The sequence below is a fragment of the Bombus affinis genome, chromosome 4, assembly GCF_024516045.1.
Source record: "Bombus affinis isolate iyBomAffi1 chromosome 4, iyBomAffi1.2, whole genome shotgun sequence".
Taxonomy (NCBI): Eukaryota; Metazoa; Arthropoda; class Insecta; order Hymenoptera; family Apidae; genus Bombus; species Bombus affinis.
The window spans coordinates 16,121,048-16,146,089 of NC_066347.1; the positions used below are offsets into that span (position 1 = coordinate 16,121,048).

General features: G+C 40.5%; 1 protein-coding gene and 1 long non-coding RNA gene across 13 annotated transcripts in view; one reads left to right on the forward strand and one right to left on the reverse strand.

Moving 5' to 3' along the window:
* Positions 1-7,288, reverse strand: part of LOC126915809 (cell adhesion molecule Dscam2) — a 127,547-nt gene extending 120,259 nt beyond the window's left edge. For 11 of the 12 annotated variants that reach the window (XM_050720829.1, XM_050720827.1, XM_050720824.1 and 8 more), the window contains exon 1: positions 6,712-7,286. In XM_050720829.1, the coding sequence (XP_050576786.1) occupies positions 6,712-6,739 (28 nt within the window). In that variant the 5' untranslated portion in view covers positions 6,740-7,286. Of the gene's footprint in view, positions 1-6,711 lie in introns of all 12 variants that reach the window. The other variant, XM_050720831.1, reaches the window with a different exon arrangement.
* LOC126915812 (uncharacterized) overlaps positions 1-25,042 on the forward strand; it is a 73,589-nt gene that overhangs the window by 32,235 nt on the left and 16,312 nt on the right. The gene's annotated exons all lie outside the window — the stretch shown is intronic.

The following is a 25,042-nucleotide window of genomic DNA, read 5'->3' on the forward strand; positions in this document are numbered from 1 at the left end:
GCATATACCTTATCCGTATGTCTCGTACTCGTCGTTGGCTCCGCCATCTCTGCGAGAGCGCAACCCTTCAGACTGTCTAGGGATCCGTGTACAAACCGCCGGTATACTTGAGCGATAATTTTCACAGTGACTGACAGCACTCGCAGAGCCGCGTCCTGCTGTTTCCCCGTTTTTATTTTCGAGACAGAGTATTAAGCTATTTGCGTTCACCGGATCCGGTCGCTTTGTTTTTCGACAACAACCTTCCCGCTTGACGTCTCGCGATAAAGTTCGATCGATACTTCTCGTTCGTTCGTTCGTACGTTCGTTCATTCGTTCGTTCGTTCGTTCGTTCTTTTTACCGTGGAGTTATTCCGCTGGAAAAATAAACCGAGCCGACGAGAATAGAATAGAGACAGGAATAGAGGAAGAGAGGTGGCACACGCTTCGAAACTTTAATTACGCGATTTCGTTATAATTATATCATATTTGGAAACGAGCATTTTTGTGTTCTCGGCTGCTACTGCTGGCATAGACAGCCATAGGGAGAACAGTTTCAGAGTTTCGTTCCGAATCGGTAACTTCTCGCGCTTTCCAGAAGTAACTTTTACCCAGCGTTGTCGATGAACATTTCGAATTTAGTTTCGCATCGATTCGCGCGTCAGGTCGGCTTCTGACCTGCCATTTTGCCATTTCCGAGGAAACGTTGCCTTTCGCGTGACGCCCACTTACTTTCGTTCATTTCGATGCTTACGTGTTTTAAGTACGTGTACTCGTCCTACCTTTCCACGATACATACGCGTAATCGCGATAAAGATCGCATTTGACCTATCGCTTAATTCAAGTAAGACGTATCTTACTCAACGATGCGGGAATTTAGAAGAAGATACAAGTTACGGATAATACACGATTACGCTAAGACTAAGTGATGTATAAAAATATCGAAGAGATTAAAATGAGAGATACACGGAAGAGCGTATAATGTAAGGGAAGAAGTAAATCCATGTACCACAATAAAAAATCGCTTTTTCCTAAAAATAAGCATATCGTCGTAAACTTGCAAAATTTCTATGAAAAATTACGAACCGGTCGATTAGATCAGTCTGGTAATCCTAGTATCGAAGCTAAGTATTCTTATTTCTAAAAAATCAACTTTCTTCTACATCATCGACTTTCTCCGTTATTATAATTCGACAAAATTAATTAGAAAATTTTATATTGTATTTATATTAAAAATTCTCATCCGAATGTCGATGGTCTCTTGACGTATCATAAGAAGATGAAACGTATGTAAAACGAATGAAACTATCACTTTGATAGTTCTAGATATATCGATATACGAAGGATTATTTATTAGAAGTACTAGTCGATACAGTCAGTCTTTGCTGTCGATTTTATATTTTTTATATGTTTTAATAACATGGCTGACGATTTTGTGAATTTCTATTGGATCGGTAAACGTAGCCCCATAGTCCGTGAAACAACATCGATTGTTACACAGCGAAGTCGTGAAGTAGCTTTTGACGTGCCGCATTCCGGAAAGAGAAAGACATTGTTCGGAGAGGAAATCATATTGCTTCGCTACATTATACTAGCGATTCTAAAGAAAATACGATCGCAGCGAAGAAGGTCGCTGTTGCGTTGCGAATATCCGCGAAACTGTCTCTTTATATTTCCTGCTGTCTCGTGGTTTCTTCTGTCATAGGTTAATGTTTCACGCGCTTAAATCCTACTCGAGATGTGCTGCTTAAAATGGTGAAAATCGCATGGAAATCCATTCAGTGGAACTCGAGATTAGCTCGAACATGCTATAGACGCTTGCTGGGAACTTTATTTTACGCTATGGATATACAGAAGATATAGATTTTCAACTTTGACGTAGATTTACTAGATTCCCTCGATCTGATCAAAGTTGCGTTAAAAGTTTGAAACGAGTAGAGGAACTCGAAACTGTTGCGAATAAGGGAATGGTTAGCTGTACGATGTTTCTATTGTAATTCCGGCGAAAAGCTGTGGACAAAGCTGGCAAATTGTTAAATAAGCATCGTTGAAAATCCGAACAACAACTTTGAAAAATCGTTCAAAACTACACGAGGATCTTTAAAAACAGATTTTATAAATTTGTCGAACGATTGCTGGAAGTGTGTAAAGAAATCGTTCAGAAACGTGGAAGTTACTTCAAATAATACGGCTTCTTATCAATGGAATCCTTCACCGTTTTCCTTTTCTTATTTGTACGAACGTTAATGATCATATAACCGCAGAGAAGATCAAATTTATTGAAATCAGATGCCTAGTTTTCGCGTAGAAACGCAGATATCTCTTTCCCTCATAATCATGCTATTTTTGCGTTTATTAATCATGTATCGCGATAATGATATCGTATAATATTCGAAACGAGTCATTCATTGAGTTACAAGGCATTTTCTTTGCAACTATCGCGATTGTCACGACTTTTTCGAATTAAAAGTTACACAAAGACCAATCGTTTGATGCAATACGTTTTTTGAAGGTTCCATCTCTCCAAACTCCAAAATTTCCCACGCTCAAACGCAGTGACATATTTTCATACGAAGGTGACGAAGCTCTTCATAGCGCAAACAGAAATCTTAATATTTTTCTCCGCGACATCTCTATTTTATTTACTACATCGTGTGATTTGAATGTTACACGCAAATGTATCTTACGAATGTTATCTCGCTGGTTACTGTACCATTCGATACTATTGCTTCCAATTGTTATACCATTACGCTATCGCTTTATACACAGCAATTACGTACGTATTATTGGTTGAAGTCGTAACGCCAAGAATATCCGTAAAGCAGCCATCAGGCTGACTAGGATCATATCCATACTCCACCATCGTCTGGCGCCCTCCATAAGACACCGCTAACACCTTATCTGCTTATCCCTAATTTCGCACAATGCACTACCGGTGAACAAAGGTTGATTAAAGGTTTGCTTAGCCATTAAAATATTCCATTAACGTTCTCGCCTGTGTGCTATCGGGCGCACGGTGTAGGTGAGGTCAGGTGAACGACGAAGAAAGAGGAATTACAGAGCGTATGAGAAAGTGAGACGGAGATGGACAGCTAGACAGAGGGAGACATATATATCGTGGAGAGTGAAAGAGAGGAGAAGGCTAGTAGGCAGAGGAAGGACGAGACGATGGAGGAACCTTATTAAGGGTGTCTGTTCCGCCTCCTCGAGCGCTTAAATTTCAAACTGTCGCTCTACGAAACACGGCGACGTCGTTAAGGCTCGGCCGTCGAGATTAAAGGCTTTCGAGATTCGAGAGATTTAAAGTCTGGAATTGTCCGCAATTAGTGCGAAACGGATAAGAAGAGGACAGCGACTGGTAGGGTGGTAACGAGGGATGGGACGATGGTAGAGAGTTGACCGGGTGGCGAGCTCCTTCAGGAAAAGTACAGAGAGCTTCCTGCAAGAAACGAAAGAGCCAGTAGAACGTTAACGAGAGAGGTCTTAAGATGCGTCGTGATCATTATCGACATTCTTCATTGTCTGAGCGATGTCGTCTCATCCTCGTCCGGACAAACGTATTGTTCTTACGAACGCAAATAAGACGATGTAGCTCTTTGTGGACGTCGTCGCGAAAGCCAATCGTCCGTATCAGTCGCGTCGACTGTTTGTTTCCCTTCGATTCCCGCGTTTTTTCCTGATTTTTCTTTCTTCTTCTCTCCCTTTTTTTCTTTTTCTTTTTGCTTTTCCTGGTTCGCTTGTTACTCAGCGTAATAATGGATATCGTTGAGAGACAGAATGAAAGTTACGGTAGAATAGATTTTCACCTACGCAGCATTTTCCATGACGATGGCTATTCAATTTTGATATCCTCCGTTTTTCGTCGTTTTGTAAAATAATCGTTGTTTCTCGGTTCGACACGCGTATTACTGGGGGGAAAAAATTATTAAACGCGGAAACTAAGGATTTGGAAAAATGTTGGTACAGAATTTTGACCGGTTAGAGAATTCGTTTTTCGATAATCGTTCCAAGCAATGGAAATAATTGACGATATTTGAAGCATTCATTTAATCACCGATAATTATTAACATCTGATTTCGTTAGTAATAGTTATTAACCACTCGACTGTTTAGCGATTGAAAGTAGGTTAGTGAATTTTTTCATTACGATCGAGTTAATTGCGATTAAATTTTAAAGGTTTCTAATAAAACATCGTTTACGCGTACTTCCTATTGTTAGAAAGAAAACGAATGGAGGATTTGCTAAATCTATGCTAAATAGAAGGCAACGTTCTTCCTTTCGAATAGTATAATTTCTCTAGAGAAGTATATCACTCGCATCCGAAAAATATGTGTTAGATCCTCTTTCGCGTTTTTCACTGGCAAATTTTGAAATGAAAACATGGGCCTGGTAGCGTGGCGCACGTTCTTCGGAATGAAATTACAGTTTTTCCTTTTTGCTGGCGACGAGAGATTCTCTCTAACGAGACTTTTTCACGGGGAAATTTCCACGAGATATATTCCACGAACGAACGAACACGGCACCGGTTGATCGAGAATTTTTATATCTAAAAGAAAAAGCCGGGAAGACGCAGTTCGTTAACCGGGCCACGATTATGCCCGTGATTTTTCGATTCGAATTTAAATAGAGCCTCGTTCGAGTCCGCCGTACGATTATTGTTCCTTTAACGCGGTCATAATATATGTACTCGAACATCGGTTTTCTCTCGAACGGACGCGACCGCCGTCCAACAAAATTTAACGAGCGAGTGAAAGTCGTTCATTTCTATAGTTGATGATATTCGTATTCGACCAGCGGTGTATTTTGCTATTTGATACGTTTTCGGATTACGAAGATTATTCAACGCGAATCAAAGGCTAAATAGAGAAATAAAAGTTTATAGCGGCATGAAAGTTCTAGTGTAAAAATAAAATGAAATATTTTATTCGTAAAGCGAAAAATAGAGACATTCGGTTGTGAGATAAAGGTAGAATATTTTACGTTTAGAAATGAGACAAGAAAATATTTCATGGGAAGCTAGAAGAGAAAGTTAAATTTGGTAGCCGTGCTGATCCCAACTTGCTCTGTAGATTCGGAGGGTACTCGAGGAATAATATCGTGATTCCACTAGTTTGGATATGATAATTTTATAATGGGTCACGTTTTTGTTAGAAATCCCTATTTCAGCTTAAGCAAACTTCGAATGAGAAAAACGGGGAAAATTGAGGAAGTATTTCTTTAGAAGGTTACGTGCTAGGATGATTCGAACGATAAATAAATTTAGATATGTAGCGCGATAGCACTCCGTAAAGTAGGCACTTGTTAGAATCGCGGTTAGAGCAAACGGTATTTCTTTTGTCACTTCGATTCAATTCGAATTATTTCCACGCCAAATGTTTTTAATTATACGAACAATTTATCTTTCAAGTACCGTAGGCACGTATACGTGTCATATTATATCGGTGAATGTCGCCGATATGAATTACAAACGTATATATGTGTTCAACGAGATTTTCCTACTACGAACCATCGAGATACTCGAAATACAAAAACGCGTTTCAGTATTTTCATACGGTTAGGTAACATATAGAAGATGATCTAGACGTTGTCTAGAGAATATGTTACGAAGAAACATTCAACTCCGGATTTAGTTCATCCAACGCTTAATCTTGAAACAGTTCAGAAGTTTCTTCGGGTATGCGTTAAATTTTCTATCACCTGTGGGAAATTTCTTACTGTAATAGGAAATGCAGAATCTAACCAAAGATATTTCTCGTATTCGTTGCATGTATTTTCACGTTTTTAAATCCTCAATTGTATTCGAGAATCCGCGCACATACTTATCAATTGGATCAAACTCGAAGCTTTTAAACGAAAAGACTTTTTTTTATTGGAAAAGTATGCGTACACAGAAAATCGTAAAAAATGAAAAATCATTGGTCGAAGACCGATTTTTCAGAATTCACGTACGCGATAGTTGGAATAAAGGAACACGTCCCTAACAGACATACTGTACGAAACGTTTTCACACATGACTCACTCACTGATGTCCGAGATGCATTCATGCACACAAGTTACGCCGTATAGAACGTGGTCCTTTGATTCGACGGCTCGATAGGATGCGCAGATTCGCCGCCTCTATTTCACAAATTAGATTTACACGGATGTCACGTGCTCGGTCGTTATCTCGTTTCCAATACGCGTTGCCGAGCGAAACTTTTAGAAAGAGGGTAGACGCACTCGCGTCCGTACACGACGAACGTGCGATTGTTTCCTGGACGGTGGAAGCAGCTGGTTTTTCCCGAAATAGCACTGCGAAAACCCCGGAACTATCGTCGATGCTTCCGCGCCTCTTTTTTTCGCGGTAATTTTACGCGCCGGCGAATTCCGTCAGAGATACCCGTGAAATCAGTTCGCCCTTTCATCCCTCGTATCAGCACATCCACGTTGAAAAAGGAAGGTAGAAAAAAAAAATTTGGGGAAAAATGGAAACGGCGTTTTGTGAAAATTTCTGAAAGCACCTGGCAGACTTCTATCGATCATCGTCTGACACGTAACGAAACGATGTATCCGAATGTATAACGTGCACGAGTATATCTGTGACTGTCGAACACGGCTCTATCGCGCCTTTTTCACGAATCGGATCCATGCGAGACCTATGAAACTTCACTCAACGACCGACAAGATCAACTCGCAAAGTTAACGGACAGTGTGACACACGCGAAAGCAGACTCGTAATCGCAGGACACTTACCAACAAAAATTAGGCAGCTGGCCAGCATCGTTCGGATCCTGACCCGTTCTCGGACCTCTTGGTCAACCCTGTCGAAGGCAACTTAAACGAGGAGCACTTAGCCGGTGGTCCTCGAACGTCACACCGGTGCCGGCGCTCGGTCGTGGTGGAACGTGGTCGTGGTCGCGGTCGCGTCGATCGACCGGTAGTTAGTCAGAGGTCGCGTTCGTTCCTCCGATCCTCTGTCCGTGGCCGCGACGTACGCGCGAAGTAACACGCGACGACGAGGCTGCGAGGATCAGCGACGATGGTAAGTCACGGATGGTTAGGGACTTCTCTGTTACACGACGATCGGTGTCGTGATCGACGTTGATGGTGGTGCAGCCGACCGCGAAAGTGCACGCGGTGGCGGTGCAGGGTCATACGTGCGCGGCCAGACTAGTCGCGGCGTAAATCGGCGCCGAGGAGAGGAGAGGAGGGGACAGATAGGTGTAGATAGAGCGAAAGAGGTCCGGCAGAAAACGCGGCGCGTCCACCCTCGCGAAAGTCTTTGGCCTCCGGCACCGCCGGCCACGACTGATCGTACCGGAGAACCCCCGCGAGTCGTCGCGCGCATGCGTTCAACCCTCTCCCTCGCGAACTATAGCGATCCTTCTCGCGCCGACTTCAGCTTTCCACTGCCTCGCTTCTACTCCGCTCGGCCGTGTCGTAGGGGTTGGAAAGGGTAGCTGCAGGTGCCACAAAGAATGAAAGGGAGGACGTACGGTGCGCGGCCGTTGCACGCATCCAGCATTCGTAGATGCTTGCGATGCGTTACGCTTTTGTCCGTTTTTCTCTCTGTCTCTCTCGCTTCTTTCATTCTTCTCCTTCTTTGTCTTTCTTTTCTATCGTTCCTCGATATTGTCTTACTATGGAGAAAGAAAGTTCTTTCCAGAATATACGGTTGCGTCTTCAGGTACGCTCTGGATGTTCGACGTGAAACGCGAACAGGTAGGTAGATGATCAGGATGGGTTAGTTTGTGATTTCTGGCTCGGTAAGTATCTTCTTCTTTTCTCTTGTGCGTTTTTCACGAAGTAGAATGCTACGTAAAGTAGGATGTTGATCCGACCGCTGTTTTCGTCGAGTTTCTGTTGTATATACTTGCTGTTGTAGTTCCTTTAGAGCGTCGTAAAGAGTAACTCTAGCGTAATTTTTATTCAGCTTTGTCGCGGATGTTTTCTCGTAGCTTTTGCCACGATCGACGGGGATGGCGTGTGCATGGGTGCTTGGAATGAAAGGCCGCGAGTATTATGCTTGGTGATTGTTCCACGCACGGTGGAACTTTCGAAGACTCGGCCGGCCCGTATTTTGTATTTTGTGTACGACGCGCGCGCGCCCGTGTTTTCGCTTGGAAATTGTCGCGCTCGCTTTCCACGACACGCTATTAATCTAAACGACGGCGCACGAAAGTTTGTAATATATTCGATGTCATTTCGCTTTTAATTTATTCGGTTTTACGTTAATTAAAAGAAAACACAGGCTTTTTTCTATTAAAATATTTGGGACATGCAGCGTTATTAATTTATGTAGAGTTTTTAATTTTACTTTACTGCCTGCGTCTTCGCTCCTCTGTTATACGCGACCAGATTCGCTATTGAATTTTAACGCCTAACAAAAATTGTGTTCGGAGCAGGTTTCTAGTGGAAAACTACGTGCAAGCTTTTCAACGGTGGCAGCGAGTCTATTGAGGTCAAATAGGTTTGCTCCTATCAATTTTTCGTAAGAGTCTGTCGTCGTTTTCGTTTTAATTCTTTGGTCACACAGTCGACGCTAAATGTCTTGGTACTTGGTTGGCAACTAAGTGATTGCGGATTTTGTCAATACTACCTAATGCCAAAATCTGCAATCACTTAGTTGCCAATCCAATACATTGTACCGTGCGTTCAATTAGACTGGTTACGTATGTGTTAAATTTTGGCAAATTAGAAAATTCATTTCAGCATCTTTAAAAGTAAAAATATGGCATCCAAAATAGTTTGGTACCGGTCGATATTTTATACATCGTCTGACGACAAACGCGTAAAACAATACCTGGATCATAGCTTGGATATACCGAAATATTTGGAATGCATACGCTAGTAGCCTTAAGTTGTCGAAACCGATACACCGAGATCCCAATATCTATTCGTTTAATATGCTATTATCCCTGTCATTGTGTACAGCAGTTGATATTTTTACGTTACGTATAGGTATTCCCGATCCGAAGATGTTGTGAACCAAAAATCGCATGAACTAATAAGAATCAAAGACGCTAAGAATCATAGAATGCATAGCCTGGACTTCTCAGATCATTGGGACTCACGTATTAGGCTTTTGAAGTCGTAGGAATCTGCGTTTCGGATCTCCGAGATCATCGAAACCAATATATCGGACCTCATAAGTCGTGGAAACCCATACGCTAGGACTTCAGCACTGCCACGACGTCGTTCGAATCCATACACTAGGATCCTGACATCCTTGGAGCCTACACGCTAAAACCCGGAGGCTTTGAAACCAATACACTATGACCATGAAACTATATACACACCTAGAGTCTACTGGCTAGGTTTCAGCAAGTTCTTAGCGTATCAGCTTCAACGGCCTCGAAGTCCAAACGTATGGATTTCGACAATCCCAAAGGTCTAGTATGTGGGTTCCAACGACTTTAGAGGTCCTGTGTATCGAATCCGATGACCTTAGAAACCTAGGACGTAGATTCTAACAGAGGCGTAGTGCGCGAGTTCTAACGTTAGGGGACGCCTAGTTTATGGGTTCAAACGAGCCAGGAGACCTAATATATGAGTTCCATTGATCATAGAGGAACAGTGTATGAGTTGCAACAATCTCCTAGTTTAGATGTTTGGATTTCAACGACATTGATGTAGCAGAATACGCGTTTCATTAATCTTGGTGTCTTACGATCCTGGTTTCGGCGATTTCACAGACCTGCTGTATGAGTTTCAGCGACATCGTCGTAGTACTGGTATATGGGTTCCAACGATCTTGGAGTTCCAGTGCATGGATTCCAATGACCCGGGATGTTTAGTCCATGAATTCCAATAACGTGAAAGTCGTACTATATGAACTTACACGTCTAAATACACGGATATATACACGAATCTTTGCAGGTTCCATTTTGAATATTATCCAACTTCGATTTTCCGTAATTCCTTGTTGAACGTATCAAACAAAGTTCAAACGCAATGCTTATGATACTGTTTGCTATGGAGTATTGATGAGTCATCAGCGCGTTTAAACTATTAAGAGTCTCGCGTATAATTTAAACGGGCCAGCGAATAATTCATGATTTCGCATACGATAGAGATTAAAGTTTCAGCATCCTTGCCGCATATAATCCCTTCCGAACCGCACGCGAGATTTGCGAGCTCCAATGATCGTTTATTGTGTTGAAATATGTAGATGCCGTGTAGAGCCAGGAAGAATAAAGCAAAAGCCGGATATTGCGTAACGATCGTACGATGCGATACACGTCGTGTTTGAAGCCACGATGCGGTGATGACTCAAAATGTTTCCTCGTTACGTAGTAACAGCTTCGTAGAATTATAAATCGCTTGATTCTTTTCTTTCTTTTTTCTTTTCTTTTCTTTTTTTTTGTCTATTCATTTTACGTGTCTGACGTTCATAGAATTCTCCGAATGGCGAAAGGGAATATTTTTGTCAATTTGGCATTGCAATTTAGTCGTTCGTGTTTTCGAAATATACGGGAATTTGCTCGTATCCGAGTTTCAGGTTCTTTATTTTATTATGCGCGTCTGCCAGTTTCTACGTGAACGTCAGAATAAAATAGTGGAAATTGTATTACTGTGCAAAAGTTGCAGACTTTTCGAGAAAAATTTCATAAGTGAAGCAAAGGGTGTGTCCGTACGATATTATTTGTATTCTGTTGTTACTTTTCAAGCATTCGATTCTGGAATTTAGTAATTGCCGCAAAGTATCTCAAATCGAAATATTCGATATTTTAAGAAGAAGAATATCTTAGAAAAAAAAAAGGAAAGAAGAGGAACATGTATAAATGTTTAATTTCCATTCTCGAAACGTTTTTACAATATTTCCAAAAGAATTTTGACATGATCTCGTGTAACGTATCACAATTTAAATGTAATGGATGCTTTAAAAAATATTTTTATACGTTCCAGTAGTATTACATCACGGAATCCATAGGTTCCGTTGATTTTATAAAACTTTATAAAGTGACGCTAAAGAGAACGTATCAGAGTCAACCCCTACACACAGTAAGGAACAAATCGTAATCGTTATCGTTACAAAACCGTCGAATGATCATAATCTATTACTATACTGTGTATATTTCAGTAGCGCGTATATATGAAATCTCAGACGTTCAGCGACTTACGGGAATATTCGATCACTGGGGATAAAGTTAAATTTTGGTAGAAAATGGTCTGTACATTCTCAAACTTTAAAACTTACGTATGCAATCGTAAAGGCGTGCAAAAATTCATAGCAAGATCCTCCAGAGAAATACGGATTTTACGTATCTCGTCTGACTTGAAAAAGGAAAAAAATACACCGATACGAGCTCGATATTTGTCTTCCAGTACATTCCTTTTATTTGTCCCCCGGCTAATCTAATGTAAGAGCGGCAAAGGCAATTCGAGCGAAACTGAAGACACGCGTTTGTATCAGAGCTTAACGCCCCATCGCGAAATTCGCTGCTTGTTTCTTTGAGCGTTCGACGAGCACGCTCGTTACCCGTTCCCCGACGATTCCTTTGTAACAGTTTGCTGAAAATTTATCGCGCTTTATGACGCGTATATTGCGTCCCGGCGTCTTTCTCGTTACCGGTTGTCATGTCGAGATTTCTCGAACGAGCTGCCGACGCGTCGTAAAGGATGGTTGGCGAAGATGGAGAGCGTCGCGTGAGTATCAGCGCGTATGAAAAAAAAAAGGGTGAACATTTTGCAGTCGTTGCATCTTTGAGGAACTTTGCAACTTACGTGCACGCAGTCTCTCGTCCAAGCAGCACCGAGCTACCTCGGAATGTATAATTTATTCTTTTAGAGTTCCTCCTTATGTTCGTCCATCTTCTTTTCCTCTCCTCTCTCTCTCTCTTTTTCTCTTATCTTCCTGGTTCCTCTACATTTTTTATCCTTACTCAAACAAGTCTTGTCGTTTTCCATATCGAGCTTTCTTCTCGCAGCGCGCGTTGTCTCTGTGCTTAAAAAGCAAGAAACAAAAGGGAGAAAATGCCGTAAAAAGAGAAAATAAGTAAGAAAATACAAGTGGGAAAAATACGTATTCGATTCTTCAATTTTTACGCAGTTATTTGCCAGAGATTCCAGCGTCCGAGTTTTAACGACTTTATTAAAATATACTCGCCTCCAGTTTGGTTTTCATTCTCTCCTCTCCCTTCCCTCAATTTCTCTCCCTCTCTCTTTCTCTCTCTTTCTCAGGTTTTCTCGGTACTTTCCGAAACGAGCTCCTGGAAGTTGTAAGAAACTGGATGGCTGCAGTTTCTTCCTCGGAACAGAGGATGCCGGCTATATCATATTCATACAGTTTTTACAAAGTTCTAGGGCTTCGTTGTTTATGCATACGCAGTAGCGAAATTTCTATACCAGAGGCAACGATCCAGCTCGCGATGTAAATTCCAGCGAACGAAATTTTCTGGTTTACTAGGCTCGAACGATCCTTGATCCTTGACTGAGAACGACGAGCCGACTTGGCGAATCAATTTACATTTTATTTTGCTACAATATATTTTAGACTTTGTAATTTAATTAGACGAGCACCGCTTCGTTTTTTAACGCACGGGTAGATTATACGAAAGGTACAAGGTATTTTGTTTGCACTGGCGAACATTAAATTCGGCTTAATTAATTCTCCTTTATCAAGAGTTTAATGCGGTATTTGAAGAATTTTCTAACTCTGGAACAATCCAGTAATCGGGTTAAGGGGCTGTTCGGTTTAGCGCGCTGAAAATTATGCGTTTCTCGTAAATGTTTTGCAGAAATATCGTTGAACATAATTGCGATTTTTGCGTCTTTCCAAATTATTGTAAAACGGAGGAAAATATTTTATTCAGTTGTACGCGTTATACTCGGGAAGAGAAACAGAACCAACGCTAAAAGCATTGCCTTTTTATTTTTATGTTTTTTTAGTGTATTTTATCGTGGTGCGAAAAAATGGCAGTCTGCAAATTGACTTAAAGCAAAAAGCGTTCGTTGTAATCAGCAAACAATCTTTATTGTAATGGTATTTGAATTCTTCGGGCTAGAAAATTGGAAAATATGGTCTCCAGAAAAACGTGTGATATATAAAGAACTACTCGTGATAAAATAGCGTGGCAAGGTCTTCAATTTTCTGATTGCCATCTATTGGACTTGTTTCATCAATTTCGGAAAAAATCTTTGAGATGCTTGTTTTAGAAATTCCAAATTATCCATTAGAGAAAGGAGAAAACATTCAGCCCGTGATCCCTCGGAATCGAGTAACCTTCCCAACTTATTAGCCGCGTCATAAATCAGAAACTCTTTTGAAAATAGAGTTAAGCTTAATAAAGACAAATTACTTGGGCTTGAACCTTTCCCAATACAGACACGGTATAATGTGTATTTGATACATTATAATAGATCAGAACGATTCATTAATATCAAAGCTAGTGACGACTAAAAAGTATAAAATTTATATTCAAAAAAAAAAAAAAAAAAAAAAAATGCGCTGTCGTAAATCTAGAAATTTTCGAAAAATTTCATTGCAAATAAGTCATTTCGACTATTCTGACAATACTGTTTTTTCAAGAAACGAATCATTAGACGTGCAAACTATCGGAAATCCACTGAATATTAAATAAACAATACTAAGCTAGTCTATAATTATAATTCCCGTATCTTAAATATTATCATAGGTATACAATTATTAATAATTTATTTCCTATAGAAAGTTGAAACCTATAAAATTCAAAAATATATACATCTACGTATGTGTACTTGTTACGTATCAGAAACAATGTAAGATTTTAAACAATCTTAAGAATAAAATAAGAACTCCTTCTGAATTTTTGTTACACCTTCAAAGCGTTGCCAGTCTGGAAACTTAACCCTGACCATCTCTCCGCGTGCGTCTTCGAAATGATCACCATGGAACAAACAGGGAAAGAGGAAGCAGCAGGACGGGTTGTTTTCGCGAAGGATGGAATCGCTGGTAATAAGGCTGGACACCCAGTGTACAGGCGGAAGGATGTGTTCATTGGCTGAGAGAACGGGGCGGCGACGAGGGACACGAAAGTTTTGACGTTAAGCGACGAGGGAGCTTGCAGGCAAGCTTGAGCCGCATGAAAGGAACGACGGAGACATACGGAGCCGAGGTAACTGTTGTCGTGGTTAGACAGGGACGAAAGGAGCAGGAGACGGGGGAGGAAGTGGCGCAAGAGAGAAACGAGGAGTTTGAGGTTGGCGAGTGAGATTGGCGATGAGAAAGAACAGAGAGAGAACCGAAGGTGGAACGAAGGTAGCACGGCGTGCAGGACGGAAAGAGACGCGAATAGCCCGAGAGTGGAGAGTGAGAATGAAGGAAGAGAGTGGAAGCACTCGACAGGGGCAAAGGAGCAACAGGAACGAAGACAAAGAAACAGAGAGGAAGAGAGAAGGAAGGGAAGAAGGAGAGAAATAGGAGAGCGTGTCAGCATGTGTGTATGCGTACGTGCAGAGAACGAAGGCAGAGCTTGGTGCGTCCCGGGGTTGCAGCATGCACGAAAACGAAACGAAGCGAAGGCTGGAGCGCGAGAGACGGATGGAGCTAGGCCAAGTAGAATGAACGAGGAGAGAGGGTAAACGTGGTAGTGAAATGGGCGAAAGGAAGAGAGAAAGAGAAAGAGAGAAGGACAGGGTTACCGTGGAAGAGAGCGCGTGCATCGGAGGCAGAGGGATGCAACGACTGTGTCCGAGCACGTCGTTAAAACCCGACCCGGGGCTACGGATTCCGAGTCGTCTACCGGTGGTAGCAGCCCCTCTTCGGCATCCTCGACACCCTCGACACCCTCCAGCAGCGCCGGTCTATCGCCCGCGCTCTACTCGTTCGACTATTGTTTCGTCAAGTGCGACGTAAAAGACTCGAAGATCCGCCCATTGTACTGGCTATTAAGGCTGTTGTCTTGACGCTCTTTTTCTCTATCTGTCACATTAGTCGCTTGTATCTCTGTCTCGTTCTCTCTATTTCTTCCTATTGCCCTCTATCCCCGTCTCTTTCTTACTTTTACTCTTTCTCTATCGTTTTCGGCGGGAGGAGCCACGTAAGGTAACTCGTAAAAAGCTAGCCGGAATGATTTGCACGAATTCAAATTTGTCCCCGGCTCACGTTCTCCGCAGAGAAGCGAATTAAGGGACCAGGGAAAAGGGTACCGCGGGAACGCGTGCTTTCTAGGTGAATGCCTCGGGCACGCGAACGTTCCTCTGTTGTTGCCAGTCAGTGATGCGCGCGTGTTCTGACCTTAACAGAGTGCCTACACCGAAATATCGGATGCATTTTCGGGCCTTGAAAACGTTGGCTCTGGTTACGCGGCTTCGGGTACTTCTGTGGTGCACGCTCGTTCGTATGTGTGTGCGTATGTGTGACCCAGGTATATAGAACACGGAATGTTGGGCTCGCAAGGTTCGTACAAAAGGGGATCTGGAGCTTCCGTTATTTTTTGAAAACTCTCTATTACGTTCATTTTATTCCCATGATTCTATTAATATTTCTTTATCAGTTTCTATTACGCAAGTCGATGTAAAAGATAGATGAAAGATGATCTATTTTCTATTTTATTAACGAACATTGATAGTTATAAATGCTGTTAGAATTTTAATAACCGCTTCACTTTCGATCCGCGATTGAGCGAAATATAGTGTAACATAAGTAGAAACAATTATCTGTTTATATAACACGTTCACTATATTACTGAAATTTGGGTATATTACGTGTTACTTTGCGTAAAATCCATTTCTTTGCCGTAAAGATGCACACCCTTTACACAAATTATTGTAATGTGTATATGGAAAGCATTCTTCGAAGTTTTGCGATTTTTAATCGAAGCGCTTAACAATCGTATTGATCAAATGAGAAGAACGAAGATGATCCAAATATTTACTCATAAAAGTTTACCTTTTGAAATTTGTTTACAATTACCTATACCATTGTTTATGACAAATAACCTTGTGATTAATTAGTTTGGTACTTGAAAAGTTGAATACTAATTATACATATATCCGGATAATAAACCTGGAAATTTATAAAAACTGAAGTTAGGTTTATCAGTTTCGCTTATAAAAATACGTGGAGGAATCAAGCGAGGATAAAGCATAAAATCACATTCGATCATGCGCGAAAAGATCGATAGATAATTCACGACCAAGAATCCCATAAATACTAACAATACGTAGAAGTAGTCGAAAAATGATTGCTTAATGATACACCCGATCTATTAAGAGCTTCATACTATATTAAAATTAAAGATTCGGCAAAGAATTTCGTCGCATGTAATTGTCGGAGAATACCGATTCTCTAATTAGAGCAGAATTTTAACGAGACAATTTCTTGAAAAATTGATGAGTTTTATAATTGCCGTTATTTCTTGGAATAGCTTGGAGGGAAGTATTTCCGCATCTTCGAATTATCTTTTCGCAATAAAACTGTAGGTAGTCGCACTTCATAGCGTTGACCTAGTTAGGTAAATAACGAGCATCTTTTCTCGGAAGAAACTTCTATTACAAGTTGCCGCACGCTTTCAAAACAGATTGTCCTACTTAATCAATTTAATTCGTTCTTAAAGTGGTTCCCGATCCGACTCCGACACGATTACATCGATATTATCGTTCAGAAATTTTACAGCAAATATCGTATTCACGTAACGCGGACTAATATTAATGAAACGTAATTATCGATTCGTTACGTATCGCGCGAGGAAATCACATATCAAAAACATTACCATAAACGCATAATCCTTTAAACGATCATTTTTTAAACCGATTTCTTATTCCGAGTTTACCATCGAACAAAAAGCTCTCGAACGTAATACGTTCGTTACGCTGAATTTATCTCTTTAATACTCGTACTGGCAGCCCTTTCCCGCGCTTTAGGAAAAAAATCTGTGTTTCTCCGAGCGCAGAAAAAAACGCTCGTAATTTAAGTTTATTTCCATGCTTGATTTACCGGCAGTCCAATAATCGAATTCTAAAAGCGCAGCGAAAGCGGCCGCGACGGAACACACACGCTCCGCAAACCCTACCTCTACAGCGTAATATATCAATGCAGCCAGTGTGGAATGGTACGTCGTTTGTTTTGTACTAGTTACCTCTTTCCTCCGCATTCTTCCGACCATTTTGTCCCTCCCCATTAGTCCTCTTTTCTGTCTGTCCTCTCGCTTTCGCCGTTTCTTTCCCGCCCTCCCTCCTCCACAACCCTCTCTACCTTTTTATAATATCTAGGCGCAAATTGCACTTGGCGACGTTGCAATTGTTCCCTTTTATTTCCTTTGTGATGCGCCGTAGGTACGAAATTGACATAAACAGTGGTTCCGAGCTTCTGTCTCCCTTGCCACCCATTCCCTCCTCTCCACCATCCTCCTCGCCTTCTTTTATTCGTTGGCTTTTCCCTCACTAGCCCCTGGTAACACGCCGCTGTTCGAGGCTTGTGTGACGACAAATGAACTATTAAGGCAACGACGGAGGAACATGGCTGAAATTTTCACCGACGACCGTTTTAAGGCTTGGCGACCACTTAACTTCGCCATCGCGTGAATTGCATCAGACCAACATCGACGAGTTTCACCGTGGTATACGTAGTTTAACGCATGTACGTACGGCGTTGCGAATTTGACGGTGATGTAATTTAACACGTTTGCACTTATATTGAAAATTGGAGTTTGCCAACTGTATATTGTATAACTAGGTTTTGTTTCGTTTTGTAAATTCATTTAATTGTTCGTTTAATCGTGACGTGACTGATCGAGTATCCGAGTACCCATTTTTATATCTATCATTTTCGATAATTTTTACATTTTCTAGCGAAACCGTTCTATCGCCATTCTTTGGATATTTCAATGTTTGAATTTATCCAAAAGTTATAGCTATGGAAGATTTGAAGTTACCTGCAGACTTGTTGAATGGTCACAACGTTATGGCTGACTATGTAAGAGCTAATCTACTGAAGTCGCGTGTGAAAGCGTGGCATTTCGTTGAGACTCTCCCGTTCCAGTTGCAGATTTCTTCGATGAGAACTGATGATACGTTTGCGTCGTGTTACATATTTTTATTGACAGTTAATTTTCATTAATCATTATCGCAAAATAATTGTCCATATTAAGTATGAAACTCATTTTTAATTTTTCCTGATCGTAGATTCATATCTTCCTTTTCCATCGTGTTTATCAATATGTTAATAAGCATTAACAAAGCCTATATAAACTCATACCTAATCATTGTTCTTAAAAAATGCTATTTTATCTGTTACGAATTTTATTGTGTTTTTAATATTTAGATTCTCGGGCTTATTAGCACACAAGTAAGCAGTAGCATTTTACAATTTGATTTTCAAGCGTTAAGTGACAAGTTACTTTAACGTATTAGCGCGAAACCTATTCCAGCGCGTACAGCAAAGCGTAGAAATGAAGTTAATGACGAGAGAAAGTCGATTCGTTTCATTAATAGACGCGCACGAACCGACACGCTATTGATCAGGCTATTAATCATATTACACATCCCTTTACGAAATGTTTCGTAAACACTCATCTTCCAGCTACGATACATACATACATTGACTTACACGTATAAGCAAAAACTGTGTCGAGTTTCGGAATTAACTTCCGCGACGCCTTTCACGACGTAGTTCGTAAATTCATGGCATATCCGCGGAAGAAACTGCTCGAAACAGATTCGAAGAACCGAAGACCGAGAGCAGAGAGAAGGTGGCTGCCACGAGAGGGTGAGAGAGAGAGAGTGGCTGGTCGCAAATTGGCTGGGTAATCGATGCCGATCTTGGAATTCCATCCCGAGATCAGGCTTGTTGTGCCGTTTAATTAGAATACGGCTGCACCGCTGTGTCAAATACCGGAGTACCGCTTTCAGAATGGGTTCAACTTCTGCAGATTTTCATAGTTTCGTCAGATTGATCGAGCCTGTTATCGTACCCCATTGGCGTTTCGTGTTTTACCGTCGTCTATCGCACTCGGCCGATCCGTATCTTCCGAAACGACGAGTCCTTAGAAAGAGATTTAAGAAGAAGAAGGAGATGTTGAAGTAATTACTTCAAGAAAAACTCTACATCTTTACTTTTTGTATATCCGTGACCTGGAGCCCGCTGTTACGAAGAGAATAGAATTTAGCGAAACAAAAAATTCGAAATAAGGAGAGGTCCATATTATTGTGCTCTTGGATGTAAATTATGTCTTGGGTTACGAGGTCTAGAAACAAAAGAGCTATGAGTAGATTTCTATTGCTGTTTCTTGTAGCCTTCAGACAGAACTACAAGATTAACTTTTTGGGTAATGTCCTTTGCAAGAATTTAGTGAAACAACAAAATTATAAATAAGGAGAGGTCCATATTATTGTGCCCTTGGATGTAAATTATGTTTTGGGTTACGAGGTCTGGAAACAAAGAGCAATGAGTAGATTTTTATTGCTGTTTCTTGTAGGCTTCGGCTAGAGCTACAAAGTTAACTTTTTGGTAATATCCTTTGCTATAAATATATGAACGTGTTCCCTATCATAGCTCCTTCTATTATATTGTAACACTGTAAGAGTGAGGATCTGGCCAGCATACAATTATACTTATACCTATACTTATTTCAATATATTTTTCTATTACAAATTCATCTATTCGTTCTTTTATCAGTCAACCTCAACAGAATGGATATGCAGGTCTGTCTCTTCTTCTATCATTAAAACAACGTTCTCGGCCTAAAACATACTAAATACAACATCACGTGCATGAGGACACGCCGGTATCGATAAGAGACATGACGAGAATGAGAATTCGGAGATCGTTCAGAACATTTTGAAGCTCGTTCTACAGCTTAATCCTTGTATGCGTGTAATCTTGCAAACATTGTACATCAAATAGGATCAAACGTATATCCAATCACGATAGATCGATCAAAATATCTACCCGTGTCTTTATAAGGTGGTTCTTGTTCTAAAGTTTGATCAGCTATCCGTAAGACATAACAAGAATTCTAATTCCTATCGAATGGTATCTATACGATATCGAAACAGATGGAAGCTAACGAGAATCGTAAGCGTCGCACAACGCGTAATCCACGTTCAACGTCGACCAATCACCAGCACGATATTGCAAAACTTGTAGAAATCGATTTGAATTGATTTGACGGGGACATAAACCATTAATTAACGATTGTCGGTTTGTTTAATTGGCATTAGTTTAATTGCCGTTACTATCCACAGCACCTCGAACGGAATCAATGGCGAAGTAATGAGAATACCGGAACCTCGAATAAATGCGAAAAAAGAAAACGAAGGAGGGTATGGCCGAGGATTGGCAGAGAAGTAGAGAATGAATCGATCGGAAGAAAGGCTCGTCGATGCGAATGTTTTCTAAAGGATAATCGAGACGGGGAATAAGATAGCGAAACGAAGGAGGAGCGGCCAATGGAAAAAGAGAATTAATGAAGATTGAAGCCCAGTAGACGACCAATTCTGAATACGTTATTACATCTTTTCATAATGTACCCCGTCATTATTTCTGTATAAGAATATTTATTCAACGATCAATCGATAATACGCGCCATGGTCGTGTGTATGCTACAACCGTTGCATAGCTGGCTAACCAAGCTCATGACAATCGAAACGATTCAAATTGGACGAACATTGCAACGCCAATTACAGGAAAATAGAACCGTCTTCGACAATAATAGCATTAACGGAAAGAACTTTCTGATTATTGTCTACTTATTATTCTCTACGTTCCTGTCGAGTTCTTAGCGATATTCTTTGTACTACGATGCTCCGATTGTAATTCTTTGTTACGAATTGTATACTTTTGTTAATATCGTGAGCAAATGTGAAGTTTGTAGCGTGTATGTTGAAAGCGTATTAAGAGAAAAAGCAAAGGAATTAATATACATTCGTTGTTTCATTATTTTATGGTCTCAGATTTTGTCTTCTCTTAAGGTAATTTCTTTTGTTTCCTCCGATTGAATTCATTTCTTGGAAGACTGACTTTCATCATTTTCAGACGCTTTATTTTTATCCAATAGCATCTGTATTGCATATCGTAGGATTCTACTACGGAGAAATGAATTGGAAAGGTGAAGATGGAAAATCTTGACGCAAAGTTAGGTGTACTTAGGTGCACTTAAATTTCGATTACGTGGAGCTCTGAATAGACGAAGATTTTTGTTCCTATTTGCACTCGTTAGCATTACAAAGATAGTTTATTATCATTTCCGTTATTGATGAATAATTGTTAATAATTGTACGTCTATTGAATACTTCATGAGGTCCATCCATGAAAGTTCCAGATTCCATTTTCTCGGAAATAAGACTTCGTCTTTAACAATAACTCGACGAATAACGTAGTCCACGGATTTCTACGCTAATCCATATTTTTATAAAATCTTGAAAAATTTTAAAGCGTATACAACGCGTAAGAATATATGGATTACAACACATGCAAAAATATACAAATTAGTCGTTAGAATTTTTAACGGCTGAAACACATCTCCGTTTAACTTCCATTCCTTCGTTACTACCTCAGTAAAGCTTCACCTGCACTCGTGAAAATATGATAGTTCATAAAGATTCATAATCGATTTACAGAACGCGATTATAATCGCGAAATACGTTCATAGAACGTTCTATCGATCAAGGTCTTAACGGGATTAAAAAGACGGAAAAAATCGACAAGCAATAGGTGGGTTAAACGCCCTTTAAAATTTAAGGCGTTCCACCCTTGGCGTTTCGCCCTCGTCCACGATCATCTAGCTAGCTCGTGGATAAAGAGAGCCGTCGAACGAAGTAAAGCGGAAGAAAGAGGGAACAGAGAAGAAAGGCGCGTCTTAACGTCCCGAAGGCGGCAGATGCGAGAGCGAGATAGGCCACGAATCATGGTTCGAGGGGCGGAGGAGCAAGGCGGTTACGTGAAGGGTCATAATTAAATTCAGATTTGGCGGGGCAGGTGGTGGGGAAAAAGAAAAGGGGAAGAGGGGTCGGTCGAGAAAAATCGGGGAAGAAAAAGTAACAGGGAGAGAAAAAGAAGATGGAGGGAGACACCGCGGAGACGCGTCGCTGTCGTCGTCCTCGTAATTGAATTAAAATTTGAATCGTTGAAGAGACGAGTGCCTTAAATGACGGAGAGAGGAGAACGACGAAGCCTTGGAAAGTCGGATAGAGCGAATGAAAAAAAGGCTGCAACCGCCATTCAAGGATATATCCCTTCGAAGAGTAATCTCGCGTCGATTTCTTCTTCTCTGGCGAAACTGTAAAAATGCAAAGTGAATTCTTTTCACAAAGAGAGCCGACGAAGCGTATTTCGCCTCGCTTCGAGACAGAATGAAATGGTTCCCCGTGTGTTATATTGTATTATATATTGTATTGTGTGTGTATATATATATTCGTATATATGTATATGTATACATTCTACGTACGTACAGGAGACATTTTAAACGGTCGCACCGTACGATCCAAATTGTGACGCGTATTCAGTGCTGAAATTGGTTCCAATTCATGTCGACGAGCAGCCTTTGCTCGAGCCGGTGGTGGCAACCTGGAATTTGTTTACATCGTGCGAACGGTGAAACGTGAAAGTCTCTCGGACAATTTGTAACCTTATATCGAACAGATTGATATTGAAAAATAGCTGCTGGATTGGTTAATTATTTTCCGACAATCGTAAAGGCAATGATTTTTTAGTAATTCTCCGACAACGACGGTGCGATTTCTAAGAAGCTTTTAGAGTTTTCGTATTTGAAAACTCGACGATTCTCAAGTACGAGTGTAGAACGTAATTGTTACGAGTTACAAAATTTATCGTACTTATTAAGGAATTAACGTATTTGTCGTTCCCTAGAAGTATATATTCCTTTCTTTTCTTTAAAAATCGTTAGAGTTTTGATTTCAAATGTTCGGTCACCGTCTCGAGGTTCTCCAACGAGTGAGATCTTGTACGATATTTTGTGACGATCAAAATAATTGAAAATCTACCGCTGCTAAGCCCACGAAACGAATCTTTCATAGAAATTATAGCACTGATTTAAAATCCTGGCGTCGTCATATCCGAGAATTTAGGTTCGTTTAAAACAATTCAACGGACATTTACATCCTCGGGCGAAACAAATTCTATTTCGCACGTCTCATATTTAACAAGCTTATTGTCTAGTCGATAACATTTAAAAGCAACTTCTGGCTAACGTACATCATCGTACATATAAGGTAACACGCAACGTGTGTTCCACGAGTACAATGTGTGTTGCGCAATGGAAAATCGAATCAACGTTGCACAGTGGCCGCGTTAGGTCATAAAACGTCACGTACTTACTCGCAACGCATGTATATGGAACAGCCGAGACTCGTGCTTTCCTTTCGCTGTGTACGAGAATGGTTGTACGTATCCGAGAAACGGGTGGCTGAACGGAGATCTTTCTGCCTCTCGTTTAAAGAGCGATGGCCGCTGGAGGACGGAAACTCTAGCCTTTCGAGTCGAACTTGGGACCGAGTTAAGAGTTTCTCCCTTTCTAATCTCTCTCTCTCTCTCTCTCTCTTTCTCTCTCTCTTTCACTTTCTCTTTGCTTTCCGCGTTTATTTCTTTCGTGGTTTCTATTTTCGTCTTGTATTCCCGGGTGAACGGCACGAATGAGCGACATTCCGCCACTTTGACACGTTTCGACCATCCTCCGAAATTATTTAGTTACGAGAGATTCGTGAACCGATCGAATTCACTGATTCCAATTGGTTATTTAAATCACGTCAATGATATCGAGCAGCATGGGAAATTATTGCAACATCGGTGTTTTATGTTGCTGTTTAGTCTTTAATCCCATCTTCCTTTCGTTATTGTCGCCTCGAGTTAAAATTGTCACAAAATGAAGAGAGTCCAAAAATCGATTCAAAGGCGTGTTTAATTTAATTAATTAATTGTAATCATAGCTGTGTTTAATTCGCTGTAACTTCGTTAAAGATTCGAATATATTGAATTTGTTAATGAATCGCTTTGACGCGATATTATATTTAAAGCTTCAAGTTTTCTTTGAACGAAAAAACAACTTCAATCTTTGAACGTTTTATGAAAAACATTTGCACACCGTCGTATTTATCATCTGGTCATCGTGCTAATTGACTATACTAGTACAACCGAGTATATTAAACGCCGAGTATATTATTTAATGCTACCTTTATAGAACGACAAAAATTTGATGCCATGAAAAATGTAATGAGAAAAAAATTGCTTAACTGAAAAGTACGAGTATTTTAAAATACCTTTTCTAGCCAGTGTATTGTATCTGAAAAAATAATAAAATAATCCAAGCGATTGCTATTCCACTCAAATCTTGGATATTTCATCGTCAAATTTCCCAATTACCCAGGCACAATGGCTGCTGGTAATATAAAGCAGAGTAGGCGGATAGAACTAAAAAGGAAAACGAGGTGCTTGCATGTAGCGCGTAAAATGCGACCTATTTAATTGATTGTCGCTGCAGGAGAACGTTAGAACGGTAATTATTTTTAATTATCCCTTTACCGGCCGAGCAATTACTCAGCTGTATCGTTGAAGTTTTCGCAAGTCGTCCCCGTTAATCATTTATACGATGCGCAATCATTCTTCCGGGGTAAGAGGGCGGATGTTAGTCAATCCTTGTGACCGAAGATTAATTTCAGGAAAGCCGTTCATTGCCAAATTGGCTTTTACGCATCAGGGGTGATTTAACCGATAAACATGGCCCGCTTTGATCACGCGTATCGAAGTAATCGGCATGCAATTCGCTGTATATTAGGCCTCTGTTTGAAACGAATCAAACTCTGTTATCATGGATCGTAACAACATTCCGCCACGCCGTTATTTGTTGTTAACGTGCACTCATAAAGGTTCGAACAACTGGTCTAATTAGCACTTCGAATTCCGCTCTTTGTAGATGATAATTCTCGTAGAGGCAACATCGTCGTCGTGTACAGTTTCAAGTTTTTCACTTGGATCGATGTCTTGGACATATTGGATATATTTTGTAATTAAATTTATCAAGTTTCGATGTTGTATCAATGCAACGTTTCATTTGCAGCTTCCTCCTTTTTTTTTTAAGTCAATTTGTACCATTGTATTTCGTTTTTCAATACCGTGGTATTGAAAATAATTCGAAAAAGTTTTTTAGTA